Source organism: Spinacia oleracea, chromosome 4 (genome assembly GCF_020520425.1).
Source record: "Spinacia oleracea cultivar Varoflay chromosome 4, BTI_SOV_V1, whole genome shotgun sequence".
Taxonomy (NCBI): Eukaryota; Viridiplantae; Streptophyta; class Magnoliopsida; order Caryophyllales; family Amaranthaceae; genus Spinacia; species Spinacia oleracea.
Genome location: NC_079490.1, coordinates 143,844,821 through 143,862,930, shown reverse-complemented (window position 1 = coordinate 143,862,930; position 18,110 = coordinate 143,844,821). Strand labels below are relative to the sequence as shown.

At 32.7% G+C, this 18,110-nt stretch overlaps 1 protein-coding gene and 1 long non-coding RNA gene across 4 annotated transcripts; one reads left to right on the top strand and one right to left on the bottom strand.

Moving 5' to 3' along the window:
- Positions 1-4,419: 4,419 nt before the first annotated feature.
- Positions 4,420-8,511, top strand: LOC110805937 (uncharacterized). Its single transcript, XR_002538166.2, has 4 exons — positions 4,420-4,548; positions 5,608-6,005; positions 6,084-6,170; positions 7,933-8,511. It is a non-coding gene; the product is annotated as an uncharacterized lncRNA (long non-coding RNA).
- A 4,474-nt stretch (positions 8,512-12,985) lies between these two features.
- On the bottom strand, positions 12,986-16,600 carry LOC110805936 (B3 domain-containing protein Os04g0386900). Of its 3 annotated transcripts, none has more exons than XR_002538165.2 (3): positions 16,275-16,542; positions 13,949-14,093; positions 12,986-13,680 (listed from the first exon to the last, which is right to left on the bottom strand). XR_002538165.2 is itself a non-coding variant. In XM_022011558.2 (3 exons), the coding sequence occupies exons 2-3, from the start codon at positions 14,081-14,083 to the stop codon at positions 13,385-13,387; spliced, it is 444 nt and encodes a 147-aa protein (XP_021867250.1). In that variant the 5' UTR covers positions 14,084-14,088; positions 16,275-16,600; the 3' UTR covers positions 12,986-13,384. The 3 variants fall into 3 exon arrangements, 2 of the variants coding, with proteins under 2 accessions (XP_021867250.1, XP_056683499.1); XM_022011558.2 differs by having other exon boundaries at positions 12,986-13,693; positions 13,949-14,088; positions 16,275-16,600; XM_056827521.1 differs by having other exon boundaries at positions 12,986-13,693; positions 16,275-16,583.
- Between the last annotated feature and the right edge of the window lie 1,510 nt (positions 16,601-18,110).

Sequence of the window (18,110 nt, the reverse complement as noted above, 5' to 3'; positions counted from 1 at the left end):
AGAAAATATGAAAATAAATTCAAACAGAAATAGAAGAGTGGACAATGACTATAGTAGAGAATGGGATGATTACCGATTTACCGGTGTTAAATAGGATTTGGGCGGCGGGCAATCGGAAATGTTTAGGAGCTTGCTGATGACGAGCGGTATGAGACAAAGAATTTCTTGTGTTGTTGTGCACAACTGCGGAGTAAGTATTCACCGTTGTGAAAGGGCTTCCGGCTATCAGACGTTCGCTGGAACGGCAGGTCGCGTAGGGGGTGAGAGTGAACGCGAATGTTTTTGCCAAAATGGAATGTTTTTAATTTTTAGTGGAGCTATGGACTAGTGTGGAGGAGTGTCCGAGTCAATGGCACATGGCGACGGAAAGTGGATTCATTGGGCTTACTAAGACCCTATTTTTTTCTTCTTAATATCAGTTTCATGACTTATTTCGCAGTTCAATTCACTTCAGTTCAGTTCAGGAGCATTCAGTTCAGTTCAGTTCAATTATTATTACTATTATTATTATATTATTATTATTATTATTATTATTATTATTATTATTATTATTATTTTAATATTATTATCATTATTATTTTGTTATTATTATTAATGTTATTATTATTATTATTATTATTATTATTATTATTTTTATTATTATTATTATTATTATTATTATTATTATTATTATTATTATTACTACTACTACTATTATTATCATTATTATTGTTATTATTATTAATGTTATTACTATTGTTATATTATTATTTATTATTATTATCATTATTTTTATTTTTATTATTATTACTATTATTATTATTATTATTATTGTTATTATTCTTCGTGTGACTTGTTTCCAAATTTTGCGAGGTGTAAATAAATATTATATCAATACATGAATTTACATTGCTCACAAAATTAATAGTCTTCTACTACATTTTATTTTTCTAACCATCTACTTCCATATGATCATTGACATCTTCAACTTCATCATCATTGTCATCTTCAACTTCATCATCATCATCATCGCCATCTTCAACTTCATCGTTGTCATTTTCATTCCGTGGTCGCTTTACATTCCAAATTTGTTGAGCTATAGCATTTCTCACTAGAAACACGACGTTTTTACGACCTACATCCAACACATTTTCATCTACTCTTTCAACACTTGGACCATGCTGTCTGATTGGTATCCCAAGTGTGCACATTCTTATAAAATTATGAAGCGTGAAAGTAGAAACAATAATCTTCACTTGGTACTTTAGTGACATTTAAGGCATAGTATGGAGCACCTTCCACCTTTTTTTCAATTGACCAAATGACATTTCTATTTTCATTCTTAATGACGAATGTAGATGGTTGTAATGTTCTTCCATTCCATTAGGTTTTCTACGCCTAAACTCCGGCATATTACATCTAATTCAATCATGCTTGTCAGGGCAACACTAACCCTTTCAGCCCTTGAGGTTGTAATAGATGACCAATACCAGAGGAAAGAACACTAGATGAAGCAGTATTAGATGGACCAACAACATTATTAGAAAATAACATAATGATAGCATCAAAACTAGTGTTCCTTCTCTTAAGTTCATCAGAATCTATGGACTCGTCAGTCTTTCGTTTAGCGGTGGTACGAGATACTTTTCGCACGACAGTCCTTGGAGGGGATTGATTTTCAGTGGCAGGTGGAAGTACGATGTCATTATCTAATTCATTATCTCCAGAACCTTCTTCTTCATCAAGGGTCAAATCATCCACATTTGTCAAATATGATGGTCCTTTTTCCATCGAGGGTGAAAAGCAACCACCAGCATATAGTCGACGCAATAAATGAATATTCATCAACTCCTTCTTGGCCAATATTAATCCATACTTGGGATTCTTCTATAATAAGCAAATGTGCACTCATATTAGAATTTACAAAACTATGTCATTATATCTAATAAACGAATTTAGAAGTATATAATTATATACTTGCAAGTAATTTTTCCATCTCTCCAAACTTTTTTCTTCCACATCCACGACGCCAGTTGTAGGATCATAAGCTATGCCGGTCATTGTTTTCAATTCCTCCCATGATTTGAACTTCACTTTCAAGTCAGTATAACGATTATACGCTTGTTTTCCAACTATATTGTCTCCTGATTGTACATTATAAAGCTTGGCAATACTTGGCCAACTAAATTTGCTACATCCTTTGTCTTTCTCCTCGACCACAATATTAAGGAACTTTCTTGTTTTTTCATCATCCCAATTAAATCTACCCATTATCTTTATATAAAAAACATAAAATAAGTCAACAAGCAGCATAGACTCACAAATAAAATCATGCCATAGATGAAAATCAGTAAATATACTATGGAGAAGAGTAGTAGAATACCTGATTTGTTGAAGGGAAGTAGCTTGAACTACAACTTTGAGAAAGATGAAGACAGCGGAGAGAGATCCATTTGTGTGGCTATCTAATGAATTGAGCGACGAATGATGTTAGTTTAGGTTAGATTAGGTTTTTTCTTTTCTTATTTATTTTCTTTTTTTAATGAGTTGGGGGTAGCAGCATAGCGTGGAGAATAGCTAAGAACATCACTCCGATTGTTTGAAGGGAACATTTTTTATTTATTTATTATTTTATTTTTTAAAATGAAAAATCTACTTTTATTTTATTAATTTTATTAATTTATCGTATTTTATTTTAATTTTCTGTTTGCTTATAAAAAAATCGAAATAAAAAAATATACAAATATAAATATTTTCTTCCAATTATTTTATTATTATTATTTATTATTATTTTTATTATTATTTTTTTTAGTAAAATTATTATTATTATTATTATTATTATTATTTATTTATTTATTTAATAATATCATTTATTTAATATTATTATTATTTATTTATTTATTTATTATTATTATTATTATTATTATTATTATTATTATTATTATTTATTAGTAGTATTTTAATTATTACTAGTATTTTCATTATTGCTCAATTCAGTTCAGGAGTATCCAGTTCAGTCCAGTTCAGTTCATGAACATTCAGTTTAGTTCACCTCTAGAGAACAGGGCCTAAACCCCGCCCCATAAATACTCATCTGCCCTATTAAAAGTCACAACTACCCCTTTATATTTTTACCTTTCACCTTACTTTCACTCACCATCCTACCTTCAACCTTACAACTCACCTTCAACCTTCCAACATTCCGACAACCACCACTCCGGCCGGACCTTCGACCAAAATTCCGGCGACTCGAAATCCGGCGGCTACCACTACTCCGGTGAGGACATTTTCCGGCGACGCAAATTTCCGGCCAAAAAATGCGTCAAAGTTCTTACATGTATTTTTTGTCCGACAAAACTTACTGAGGCTTCTTCATTTTGAGCTTCCACCATGGTTGTCTGGTTGAGACTTCTACTGTTTAAGCTCGTACCATGGTAGGAGCTCAAACTGTAGAAAGTCTCCACCATGGTGGAAGCTCAAAATGAAGAAGTCTCTATATTAGTTCAATTTTAATTATTGTTGAATTTGAAATAATTATTCTGGGAAATATTAGTTAGACATTTTTGTTTTGAGCTCGCACCATGGTGGAGACTTCTGTTGTTTGAGCTTCTACCATGGCGGAAGCTTAAAACGAAGAAGTCTATATCGTGGATTCTGAATTTGCTCTAAATTAATATGATCCCATGGCTTAATTTGTATTGCACAGAGCATAATTAGAGATGGCCAACGTGGCGGTTTGGGTGGGTCGTGGGTCGGGGATAATTGACACATGACCTACATCAGTTAAACTAGGGTGGGTCGAGTCGTGGGCTGTGTCGGAAAAAATGGACACAATACATGATGGGTCGTGGGTTATGTGGGTCGTGGGTTGAGGTGGGTTGTGCTGGTCGGGTGGGTCTTTTGGGTTTGGTGGGTTACTACAGGTGTGTTTCCGGTGGGTCGGGTGGATTTGGTGGGTTTACATGAGTTTTAGCGATAAAAATTTATAAAATTTGTATGAACTTAAATTAATTAATTTTATATTATTCACTTACTTACACAAATGTGGTTAATGTATATTTATACAATAAAATTAGAATTTATTAGCATTTTAAACATACAAAATTGTTTAAATTAGGATGAGTTTGGCGGGTTGGGTTCGTGTGTTGGGTGGGTTGGGTTCGTGTGTTGGGTTGGGTGGGTCGGATGTGTCATGGCGGGTTGTGTCGGGTCCCATGGGGTGGATGGAAATGGGCCGTGGTGAAAAATCCGACCCATAACACAACAAAAAAATATCCGGATTGGGTTGAGTTGTGGCATGGGTCAAATGTTTCCGACCCAGATAACCCACTATGGGCTATGTCTGGGTGGGGTGGGTCAAATCCGAACCACTTTCCATCTCTAAGCATAACCATAGTATAATTAGTCCAAAGTTTGATGTGGTGAATGCTATTAGACTCTGTTATATGGATTTCTGTGTTTTATCTTTGAAACTGACTTAAGGTTCATCTCCTTTTCCTTCTTTCTTTTTACAGGATCACGTTGGTTTCTGTATTTTTGTTGTGGTCTTCAAAGGAAAATCTCGCATAGGTATGTTTTCTAGATTTTAATACGAAGTATATAGATTGGTGGTTGTGTCTGGTGATTTATGTTAATTAGGTTACATTAGTGTGTTATTGAAGATTGTATTTAAGTCATATTAGATGCTTAATTCAGGTGTTGAATTATGTTTTTGTTTATTTATCTTGCATAATTCAGTTGGAACTTTGATTTATGATATAATCTGGCTTTGGGGTTTAAGAGAAGTTGAAAGCTTAATGGTGCATAGGATTCTTGAGCTTGGCTTGAATCTATGGCTGAAAAAGTTTCGCCAATATGCAGAGATATTTAGGATTTGCTTATGTGTAATTGTTCTTTTGATATAGTTGGTGTGACTACGTAGGCTTTATGATGATTCCTTTATCGCCTATTAAGAAGGATTCATGTATTATATTTGGGACCAACGTTTTTAAATTGGTTAAATTATTTGATAAAAGCTTGTAAGTTAACCACCTCCCACGGGCTCTCGTACGAATCTATAAAGAAAACAAAATCATGTGTATGATGCATATTTGTTAAAGTTCATTTGTATGCTGAAAAATGGGACGATTCAAGTGGTTATTGCGGAGAAAGCAACAAAGGGTGCTTGCAGTTGCAACTAGGTAATTGTTGTTTACTTTTTCTTAGTTTTATGTTTTTTGTACCCTTATTTATAAGGGAAATATGGGTATGCTTTGACGCTAGTTGTACCGTTAGTGTGCTAGGAAAAGATGAAAGTTAAACAATCTAAGCCATTGATGATGTTGTAATTTGAGGATTTTGTGTGTTATATGATCATGTTGCATTTGAGTTAGCAATTTTTATGAAATGGTCCACCTTTATGCTTACTCTTGCTTTAAAAGTGTATGTTGACTTAGATATCAATAATTTTCTTTCTATTTGCTTAACCACTTCTTCACTTAGTCAATTCACAATCAACTGATTTATATATTATTTTCATATAAACCATATTTTATTTGGGAAATTTGGAGAATGTAATGTGTTAGATACTTGAACTCATTGATATTCATTGCTAAAGGGCTTGGTTTCTGATTTCTATCCGTTTTGCAGAATAGAGATAGATGTTGATGAAAAAGACAAGGGTCTCAATCTGCTGAAGCGTAGTGATACACCCGCTGATTCTGGTGGATATGACCATTCAAGGTCCTGGTTTACTTTTCAAGAGTTGTATGGTGCTACCAGTGGATTTTCTGATGACAAACTTCTAGGTGAAGGTGGATTTGGTCGTGTATATAAAGGACTTCTATCAAATGGTAAAGTAGTAGCTGTAAAGCAGCTGAAAGTTGGTGGTGGACCGAGGGAGCGAGAATTTAAAGAAGAAGTGGAAATAATTAGTCGTATACACCACAACGACTAGGTTTCTCTTGTTGGGTACTACATTTTGGATGATAAAAGGCTGCATGTTTATGCATATGTACCTAACAACACACTCCATGTTCATCTTCATGGTAAAGGCTTGATCCTTATCATTTGCTTTGTTTTTGCAACTTGATAACTTTTGTAAATTTGCTTATGAATTCCTTCAGGAAAAAGGAGGCCAGTTTTGGAGTGGCCAACACGACTTAAGATTTCCTTAGGTACTGCTCGTGGTATCACATATCTTCACGAAGATTGTGAGTGTTACTCTTTGTTCATTGATATTTATTGATTGGTTGTTTTTACATTTTGCAGAAGATACTAAGTAAAATGGTGGTTAAGTTCAAAAACTTGTAGAATGTGATAGTGGTTAGGAAATATCCAGTGTATGTGAAAGTGAAACCTGAATTTGATGTCTCTATGGTTTGAGTATCACTTTCGGATAGTTTGGTGAGAATTTTATGCTATTTGATGCCTTACGCATATATATATATATATATATATATATATATATATATATATATACACACACACACACGTTATAATTATGTTTTTGTCATGTTTCGATTGATCCTTTTATCTGAGATCTACATAAATCCCTAGCTACAACGTCTTCCAATTACTAAGGCTTTAATAAATAGCAATAATGCTACATTTATCTTGTGTTATTTGGTTGTGTTGTTAAGATGTTTATTCACGTTACCGTTTTGGTCATCATATTCTTTCTTGTTCTCTTAGTTATGTCTTGTGATTAATTATAATCAAATGTCCTCTCTTTCCACTTTTCTAAGTATCTCAATCATGACTACCCCTGATTTTCTCGTAACACCTGATATTGGCTGGCAATAAGGCTCGTTTATTTAATCTTTAGACCTTGCAAAGGTGAGACCGATATTTGTTCCTCGTTATCATTGTCGTCATCTTACTTAAAGTCAGTGTCTTTGATTTTGGATGAATGATTTCTTTTGAATTCTTATCGTGGGTATGCTGAGTGTGATATCCATTAGCCTGCTACAATTACTACCTTATAAGTAGATTTTGCTGCTTTTAAGATATCCTCAAAATGAAAGAACTTTAATAACTCCCTTTGTGAAAATTCTAATACGAATTATTTGTTATCATTTTGTTGTAAATTCAACTTTATTTTACAGAGTAGCATGCCTAGCATCATATTTGTGTAATGCGTCTGTTGTAGGAGAAGGGCACAGTACGAATTATCATTATAATTCAGTTAGAGGTAGCTTGAGCAACAACGAGAGGGAAATCAGTTAGAGGAGGAAATAAGTTAGTCAGTAAATAAAGGAGTTAAGAGAGAAATTATGGGAGTGTAACTTACTTTGCTTAGATTGTAAGCCAGTCTAAAGTCCGGGATTGTAATGCCATGATTGATGATTAAATTGCATCAACCTACACTCAACTATATTTTCCTGAATTTTAATGAGAATTACATCTTTTTATCTTCATTTCTATCCAAAAAGTTGTTTATTATAACTTTATAATCACCTTAGCTATTTAACCTGTAATGCAGGTGTTTATGCTGCAATCAGACTAGGTACCCCTTGAAGTTTCTTGGTCTTTAAGAATCATCTGAAGTGTTTTTTGGTTGTATAATTATTGGTTCGTGCTGTAAAGTGCTTAGAAATAATGTAAGACTTTACAATATATATTTTGACTCGATAGGAAGACTTTGTACGGGAGTGCTACATGGCCGCAGAAGGGAGGAACCTTGGCAAGGGAACTCCTACTTTATGCTTATTATGTCTGTGTTTCACCATGTCTCTTTTTGTTGTAAAAACACTCATTTATATAATGTACCAGATATATATGATAGTGATCACTTCATTCATATTGTGGCTAGGTTGTTATTGGATAGCAAGATCTGAAGGCTAATCATTCTATTCACCAAGATATTGAAGTCATGACTAATTTAGAGAAGTACACCAAGTTGAACTGTTGTTTGCAAATGACCCGAAAAAACATAATATCTCCAGGGTTTTTTCTGACCCATCTTTTTTCCAGGTTTATTACACTGCTCAACGGAATAATGGATGGGAGAAAAATGCTTATATTTGTGGAAACAGAAAAAGGATGCGACCAGGTCACAAGACAATTGAGGATGGATAGGTGGCCAGCTCTGGCCATCTTTGGTGATAAAGACTAGCCAGAAATGGATTTGGTTATGTTAGAGTTAAAAGGGGCAGAAGTCCTATAATAACTGCAACTGATGTTGCTGCACATGATCTTGGTAAGGTGACTTGATTGTTTCCTTATAGGTTTTAGGTTTTTAGTTGTCGTTTCGAAAATTTAGTCTTGTTAGCCGGCTGCTGTCCACTTCCTGTCAAATATATGTGGTTTGGGGTGGGAGGCTCCTGTCAAAGGGAGGCGATGTCATGGGTTCATGTCGATAGAAAAGAATGTCCTAAACAAGAATCCCATTTAGCACTGATACTAGAACATATCAATAACTTTTTTTTTCTTGCTCGTGATCAATTCATTATTCTCTATGTTACGGTAAACTACATGGTAGCATACAATTTTTTGTAAAACTTTGGGTTGTCGCTATCGGTTTAATCAATATTATGATCATGTGATTGACTACACTTAGATTAGAGATCTATCCGAAATATTCTTAGTATCACTACTTTTAAAGCACTATACGAATACAAAATATTGTTTTAGCTCATTTAGACAACACGCATGCACTTAATATAACAAGCTTAGTTTAAAAAATACTACTCTTACTGTTCCTTTTATTTATTACGTTTTCCGTTTAAGGTGTTCTATTTTAATCTTTACGTTTCAAATATTTTTTTTATATTATAACATAGATACCCCTAATATTCTGTCAAAAGTTGTGGAGAGTGGTTATTTTGACCAGTTAAATTTATTGGAGCATTTAATCTCTCACACTTTTCAATGCTAGATTTTGGATAAAAATGAAAACATTATAAATAAACGTCATTTGCATTGCTCAATTTTTTTTAAAAAAACTCAAACCATGTTAATTAATCGTCAAGTCACGTGAATGATACTAAACGTAAAAAATGAAAAGGGACGGAGGGAGTGGAACCCAAAACTCCATAAGCTGATAAGCAATATGTTTCTTTCACCAAAAAAAAAGCAATTTGTTTCTTCACATAAATGCAATCTAAAAATTACATAAACTAACTCTAATTGAGATTCTTTATTTAAAATAATTTCACTAATTTTTCTAACTTGGGGGACCGCGCGCGATAGCGCCCGGGCCAACAACTAGTTACTCTAAAACCCCAAGATGTAGTTTGAAATTTTTTATGGGGGCAGCGCGCGTTTAAAGTGATGTTTAAACTTCTTTATGGTAAATAGTGTTAATAATTTATATGGACGTTTAAACTTACAACTACTTATATTTTGATCAAAGTTTAATGACCCTTTGGGAGGGATATATTTTACGTAAATCTATTTTGTTTTCAAAGGATACAAAATATTTAGTTTTTGACAAAACAAATAAAATCAACATGATGTTAGTTTATGAGAGAGGTTTGTTTTACATACAATATCTTTTGTTTTGAAAGGATCAAACCAAATTTAACTTTAGACACGATAAACAAAATACAAAATAATTTTAGTTTATGGATTATAGTTGTTAAAGGATCAACTAGATTTACTTTTGAACACAATAATAAAATTCATAATGATTTTGGTTTATAGATTGAGTTCTTTATGTAGATATTGATCCATAAAAACACGTGAAATTAAAAAACAAAATCCTAAGCTCTTATTAGGATTCACGGGTGAATATTAGGCAACGTTCAAGTAACCAATATGACAAAGGGGTATCAACGCGTCTACAATTGCAATACAAATTTATATGACTTTTACTTCAAACATTCATTCTTTTAAAAATGAATGATCCCCTAAAATAATGTCATGATTTAAAAACATTGTTTTTTTCTTTCTCATGTCAGGATTTGAACATATGTTGTGCGCATATAGATAAATCTCTAATGATATTGCAGTGACCATCATGACAAGGGGTATCAACACGTCAATATTTGCAACATAAATTATTTTTATCTATTTAGATAGAGTATGATTTTATTTCTTTTTTTATTTACTTAAAATTTTAATGTTTTCATGACATCATAATTCATGTTAAAGTACATGGTTTTAGTTGTTATCGTATTTTATTTATCATTGCAAAATCATCTATTACGATAATATTATTTTAGAAAACTTTTATAAACGTTTTGAATGGAAAGGATTATACAATATAGTTAGTATGACATACCTTTTCCTATAACATAATATAATAATAAGTCGTGAAAGCTTGACAAATTAATTAACTTCACCACGTGTTATAGATATGTTGAATTATGAACCCAATTTCGATTCTTAATGCACAAAGGGTATCTAGGGGGAAATTGTTTATTTTTATTTTGCGACGCAGAGTTTTTATTTTGATATATTTTGCTAATAATAAAATTTATATTTGAGAAGATTGTGTCTCAATTTGTGGGATCATACACGTATACTGAAATCTAAACACACATTGTTTATTAACTTCATTTGTTATCCCAATGTATATAAAATTTTAGGTAGCTTACTATGATATGCTGATACCCCCTGCTAAATTGGTTACTTGATCATCTGTACAGTTTGGTAAACCCGTGTTTGATTCTACGGAGTGGTGAAAAAAAGAAATTGTTGCCCTTGTGATAATTTTATTTTCTTATGATCTTATATATGAGTATATTTTATACAATTTCTAAAATCAAAATATATTTATGAGTATCTTTTATATAATTTCTAGAATTATAAACATAACTTATATGACTTCGTGTTATACAATAGCTTCAACATCCCTTTGTCACTTATTTAAGAAAGCAACCATTGTCACTTCCAATTCATCATTTCCAGCTTCGGAGAAAGTCGAATAATAACACATTGCCATATCTAGTTCTCTACAACACATTCTTACACCCAATACATCGCAACTGAAACTAGATTAAATCTTAATGAAACTCTCTTGGTAATTTCATCAAACGGGTTATATGCATCATTAAACCCATGGAAGTTTTTTTAATGGAAGACATTTAGATGCTTCAAAAATGTCATATGAAACTCACGAACTCATTGACATAGTTATGGGCTTCGAAAATGGTGGAAATTAAAAAAGCTTTCTCAGGTTATGTGCTACGAAAATGACAGAAAATTTATGAAAAATTGTAAAATCTTTCTCTAGTTATTAATGGAAGAAATTGAAAGATGAAAATGGAAGTAAATGAAATAAAATGATGAAAATGGAAGTAAATGAAATAAAATGATGAAAATGGAAGCTTTCTCCGATACATACATATGGAAGTTTATGAATATTGTAAAAGCTTTTTCTGGTTGTTTGACGCTCACCGAATTATTTCCCGCTCGTGCTGTATTTTGGGCGCAATTTGCTGAAATTTTTTAGCGCCTAAAATATCATTTTCATATTGTTTTTCCCCCTCTTTTTTTAGTGGGATTTATGAGGTGACATTGTTTAATTGGTGGTGTGAAAGATAGCTTTGCACACCATGTGTACTCCTAGCATTTCAATGAAGCTATTTCAACATAAGTACCATATTATGAGCAAAAATTCAGTAATTTGAGCAAAAAAGTATGTGAAATGAGGAAACATTAGGAAGAAATTTACTCAAACACTTGGTGTGCACATGAAAAAATGAATTAATACCTAATTGTTGTCAAAAAAAACAACAATGAAATATTTTTTGCATTAAATTAACATCAACTAGTAAGCATCATATAAAAGAATCAAATTCGTACCAAAAAGTTTACAGATTATACCTTAATCAAATTCGTAAAAATAAGCTATAGAACATAAATAACTATTGGAATATGATATCATACCTTACAAAATCTAACAAAATACTTCCTCCGTTCCTAAAAGTTCTTTCTATTTCCTTTTTTGGCGTTCCTAAAACTTCTTTTTGTTTCTATGTTTGAACATGTTTTTTGTCCAAAATACCCTTATATTTCAACTTAATTACACACAATACATAAGAATCTTTTCATAGTCTACCATCAATTTCTCCAGCATCCCTTATTTAATTCATTCACACTTCCCCATTCACCCACCCAACCTCACTTTTATGATTTTTCATTACTCTATTAAAAATATTTTCTCTCTCCTTCATTTCTTTATTACTTTCTCTTACAACCATTCATTACTCTTACACCCAATTATACAAGATTCAATTTTCTTAATTTTCACCTCAAATCTCAAACAGGAAAAACTTAAAGGAACATAGGGAGTAGATCTTTAATCGAAAAATCTTTCATCCAAAATGAATCGCCGAGATGTAGAGAAGATGAATTTTAGGGGTTTTTCTAGTGATGGATTTCCGAATTCGAGAGGAGAGAGAGAAATAACGTTTTTTCTTTTTGGTTTGGGTTTCCACGTAAATGCTAAGCTGGAAGGGGGGAAGGATAGTGCATGAAGGGAAAGCCCAAGAGAAACATGTGCAACTCTTTTTTTCCAAATATGTCCCTGGTTGAACCTTGCACTCGGGAATATAACAAAACTCAACCCCACACCTTTTATATATAAAAAAAATCAGCTACTAAAGTTGTAGGTAAAATGTATTGTTTTGGGTATACATTGGATCATTCTTGAATTAATTAAAGATTGCACTGTTTTTAGAAGATCAGATAAAGATTGGATTATTTTTACTCCCTCGGTCCTAGATTAGTTTTGATACTTGTCAAGGCATATACTTTTGGAAATAAGTTGTTTGGTTATCAAATACGGAGTAATATTTCATTAGAAAAGTAGATGTGAAATTTTTTCGTTAATTACCACCTTCTAAAAGTTCAAACTTTTGTAATTACCACTTTATAAGTTTTTTTTTTCAAAATTACCACTTTAAATTTATAAACGTTTTCAAAATCACCGCCTATCGACACAGTTTCATTTCCGAGCAATAGTTCCTAAAAAACCGAAGACTTTAACTACAAAAGTACCAAAGAGAATATGTCCGGCCGCTACCAGTCTACCAGACTACCACTATATATATGTTGACTGTTCAGCATTTCCTCATAGTGCAACCAATAACCAACAACAAACATTAATTTGATCAAGTATTTTACAAGAGACATTCAACATTGAGCTCAGTTATCAACTAGCTCCAATAATAGCATATATATATATATATATATATATATCCTATTATCCTTCATTCGGAAACCCATAATCTTATCATAACTCCGATATACATAACAAATATACTACGAAGTGAGTACAATATTAGTAGAATCACATTGGTCAATACCTACATGCGTGCCGATCGAGGTGTAGACTCATAGCAAACTATGCTATGCTGCAGAGTGTCAATGCAATGTGCCATGCCTCAATAGACTAGATACTCCACTTAATTAAAGCCTTCTAATACTTACCTAAATAACAGCCAGATTGATCTTCGATAAAGTTGGATCCTAATTTTTAGTCAACAACTATGGGCTTCTTGCTTGTACCCTCTTCTTTTTCTAGTAAAATAGACGGAAAGTCACCTCGAAGAATCTGAACCTTGAACTCCAACACTGATTCAGTTTGTGCCATGAGTTCAAAAATACAGACATCTCCAACCTTGAGCGTGTTATCAACTACGAATTCCTTCCACAAGCTAAAATCGAATCTTTTATGTGTTTGATGTCTTCCGAAATAAGTTGTCTCCCAACTCTTTTTGCCACGAGTGAGGGTCACTGGGGCTGTTTTCCGGGGAAGTATTTGAACAAAATCTGCAGGAACGGTCTAATGTCATCAATAACACTTCACAAAGTCAGTTGTTGTCCTTGTAAGATGTAAAAGTAAAACATCCATCTACGCAATACCATCTACTATGTTCACGTTATTAATTCGATAGCGAGAATTTTCATTCAGACATTACCTCACAAAGATAACAAGAAACATGAAAGGTTCATTTATGTGCCAACTATTAAATCATTGGATATCCACAATTACACACACCATTGAAGTGAAAAAATTAAGAAGAACAATCTTAATTACCAATTGATATGGACTGCTGACGTGTGATTTGCATAGAGTTACGTGAAAGTAAGGATTGCCTGAAAGCGGCTCAATTTTAACATCTTTATCTGTATTTGGAGATACAGGTTCAAATGCTTGCTCCTTGTTTTCCATCGTTTCTTCTCTGATACAAAGAGTTTCATAGATATCATGATATCAATCAAAGGTTTAAAAAAAGTCTTCAAGATAGAATTAATTTCAACATTTTACTTAACAAGCTAACCCAAAACATAGAAAAAGACCTCATGCTGCCATAACTCAAATAAGTTCACAGGAAAGAAAAATATCCACCAAAGATCAATACACAAAGATACAAATAGACAACGATATTAACCAACCACATTAATAATATATGTATATGGGCCATCTGGCTAACGAAATTCGGAGAGAAAAGTAGAGTGACTATTAAGTTTGCGCATCTAAGGAAAATTTCAGCTTGGCCGCTCCTTTCCCCTCCTCTTCCTCCACCATTGTTAATCAAACACATAATTGTAAAAGCAACTTTAGTCGCACATGTTAAATGTTAATGCACAACTTTGATCCTGAATATCTTTAATTCTCTTTAAACAAAAATTATAAAAAGTTTATATTTTGAGAACATACATTGAGATGAAACTAATAAGATATCAAATGACTGTGTTTTATCTTACATACTCCGTATAAATCAACAATGGTCAAAGTAGAACATGTGAATAATATAAAAAGGCCTTGTTTGACAAATGGCTTTTTGCTGGCTTTTTGGTTGGCTTTTGGCTGTTGGAATTTTAATCTGGTCAAACAGCCAAAAAATCTGTTTGGTAACTGGCTTTTTAGCTTGCTGAAAAGCCAGCTTTTCCGCCAAAAATGAAAAGCTAGTAACACTAGCTTTTTGGAGTTGGCTTTTGGCTTTTCACTATCTAAATTACTTTTTTGTCCTTGTTTTTTACTAATTAACTAATAATTAATAATTAATAATTAATAATTACAAAGTATTAATTAATGACTAATAACTAAAAGTGAATAGTTAAATAATAATTAATCATTAATTATTAATGACTAATTAATTATTAATGATTAATTAATAATTAATAATAATTATTAATTTAATTATTATTAATTTAATTATTATTAATTATTAATCATTGATTATTTATTATTAATTTAATTATTATTAACTATTAATTATTAATTATTAATCATTGATTATTTATTATTAGTTATTAATTATAACTCCGTAATTATTAATTAAAATAATAATTTATTAATACTATTGCATAAAGTAATTTATTTTTAATTTATATTTTATTTATTTGTAATTACGTTTTACTCCGTACACAATACACAGTATGTATTGAAAAATGAATAAAAGACATTAAATGTCCTTAAATGTCATTTTACATAGCTACAGCTAACAGCCAACAAGTGATTTTACCAAACATATTTGTAACCAATCCATAGTCAAACAACCAACTTGAACAGCCAGTCAAACCAGCCAAGTAAAACAGCCGACAGCCGACAGCCAACAGCCAACAGCCAATTGCCAATTGCCAAACAGGGCCAAAGTCTAAACGTTGCCAAATGGAGAAAGTGTATAATTTTATATAGGATGGTATAACAAGAAGCATAAGGATTCTTTCGCACAATGCTAAAGTTAAATCAACAATTCAGACAACAACAACCAATCCTAGAAGGCCAGATTACATGATATTCAATATAATTTTTAAAAATCCGGTAACGAATTGTCACATCATCACTACCAACTTGCAAAACAAGGTCTTTCTCAAATAGATGTTATCAAATTATCAATCAATAATCGGTCACCCATAATATAACTACTCAGTAGTTGGCAACTTGTTCTTCACATACGTAGTATATCTTAATATTAATCTATCTATTATTATCATTTTAAAAACCAATGCAGAAAATGCACCTTCAAAATCACGAGGGACATCCAAAAAGTTAAGAATGTTCTACCAATTGATCCAAAGATCCATTACCAAATTCAAACCGCTAATAAGTCCTTTAATTATTCAGATTTTTTTGTGTTGTAACATAATTCATCTGTTTGTGCAGAATTCAATCAAAAACTGCAAATCAAACAGAAATTCTCGAGAATTCGGGTTTTTTTAACTGCAAAGTACTCATCTAAAAGATCATTGCAATGAAAACACAGCTTAAACTCTAACTAACAACGAAACCCTTAATACAATAAGATCAAAATCAAATTTAAGGACTACCAAGTACTAACCACAAATCTCTAAGAACCTAACCTGATGAAAATTTGATAATGCAATTTAGATTCAAAAAGAAATTAGCTTAGACTAACCGCCGGTAAAAGATGCAGAGTTGTGATCAGCTTGATATCGCCGGGCGCCGGAAAGAGATTGCCAGTGATCTGAAACCGCCAGTCAAAGGTGAGCTCGTTTAGGTCCCTCTTGCGATAAATACCCTGTCTCAATTCACGTGTCCAATAATGTATTGTTTGTCTAGCATAGCCTGCGGTTGCCCATTTTAGGCAGGCATCAACAAAAAGAAAGATAATAAAGAGTAACGGAGTTACGGAGGGTGATTAATTGCAGTCTAATAACAGTGGGCAAAATGCCCATACCACAAAAAAAAGAAATAAAATAAATTAGAAAAAATAAAGCCACCCTTTATACGTACTAGTAGTTGGCTGCGCGCAGTGTGGCTGAAAATTTGAAATTTGGTATCGTTGGTGTTCTAGCATTCTACGAGTATATGAAATAGTCGTGTACCACAAAAGTGAACTTATTAATCAACATACAATTTCGGATATTTCAGATTTGATATCCCAACTTGGCTAAAATACAACATAACTCAGTCCTCTCTCTCAAGGTTCTAGACTTCTTAAAGCGGCTCACGACCCATTTGTAATAAAACCTAGTTGCATTTATTACACAAACACTATAAATATGCCTCCCTGGTGCATATACCAAGGTACGCTCCTTTATTGCATTCACACACACTTCAACTTAGAAAACTCTCTCTACTCTCAAACCTAGTACTTACTTAGGCATCGGAGAGGTTTTCCTCGAAACACCCCCGAGACTAGTTAACTTTTACTTGTGTGCAGGTACTTTGGGCCAAAATACTCTCAAGAACAAGCTAGATCTTCCACTATTACGAAAGAGCCTTCATCCGAAACCCATTATTTTATACCCGGAATAATTAATGTGATTTTGTATTTTAATTGGATGTTAGCATTGTTCATTATATTCTAATCACTACAATTATATATATAGCAATCCGTGACATTTAGCTATCCACTTTACTCAACATGTTAAAAAAAAATTAAAAAAAAGGGAAAATAAAAATTAAAAAAATAAAATAAAATAGGAGTTACTGTTCATAAGGGATTTCACATGTTAAAAAAAATTAAATAAAAAAAATAATTGACTAAAATTAAATAAAATAGGTGTTACGGTCCATAAGGGATTTCTCCCACTTTTTAAGGGTTATAGATAGATAAAATTATTGCTATAACCTTCAAAAAAATATATTGCTATAAATGATGTGGCCTTTATAGAATCAATCGTGGACCTCTCATAAAGAAGCATGTGGCCCATTCAAAGTCTACCTCAACAAACAAAACAAGATGCTTGATGCATACCTTTATTTGTCATTTAGGCCCAAGAGGCCCAAATGAGCCTAGGCTGACCCAAACCCTAAAAAGGCACACTAAGTCCTTTATTCCAAGGTAGACCAGATAAGGACACATGTCCTTATCTCAGAGGTCCGCCAATCATATAACTAGGGTTTTTGGGAATATTTCCCAAAAACCTAGGCCTATAAATAGTTCAAATCCCAAGGTAAAAGGGCATTCAATTCATGCCCACCTGCCTTAAACTATCTTTGCTCTGCCTTCTCTCTACAAATTACTTCTCTCTCTAGCCTATACTTACTTAGGCATCGGAGGGAATATTCCTACGGGAATATTCTTGTTTTGCAAGTTGCAGGAAGATCGTGCCAGCGGATACTTGATACCTCCGAGGAAAGTGTGACACGTCATCACCACAAAAATTCCCACAACATTTGGCGCCGTCTGTGGGGAGGTATAGTATCATGGCGGAACTGCAATCTAAGAAAGACGCTGGAGGAAGTCGTCCTGTCACCAGCATAGAGGCATCCCCTCTAAGTAAGG

Bases quoted from the DNA above. Each gene is read 5' to 3' on its own strand.
- LOC110805936 (XM_022011558.2), bottom strand. From the start codon at position 14,083: ATGGAAAACAAGGAGCAAGCATTTGAACCTGTATCTCCAAATACAGAT. The intron at 13,694-13,948 runs GTAATTAAGATT...TGATGACATTAG, and splicing joins TCAGCAGTCCATATCAATTG to ACCGTTCCTGCAGATTTTGT.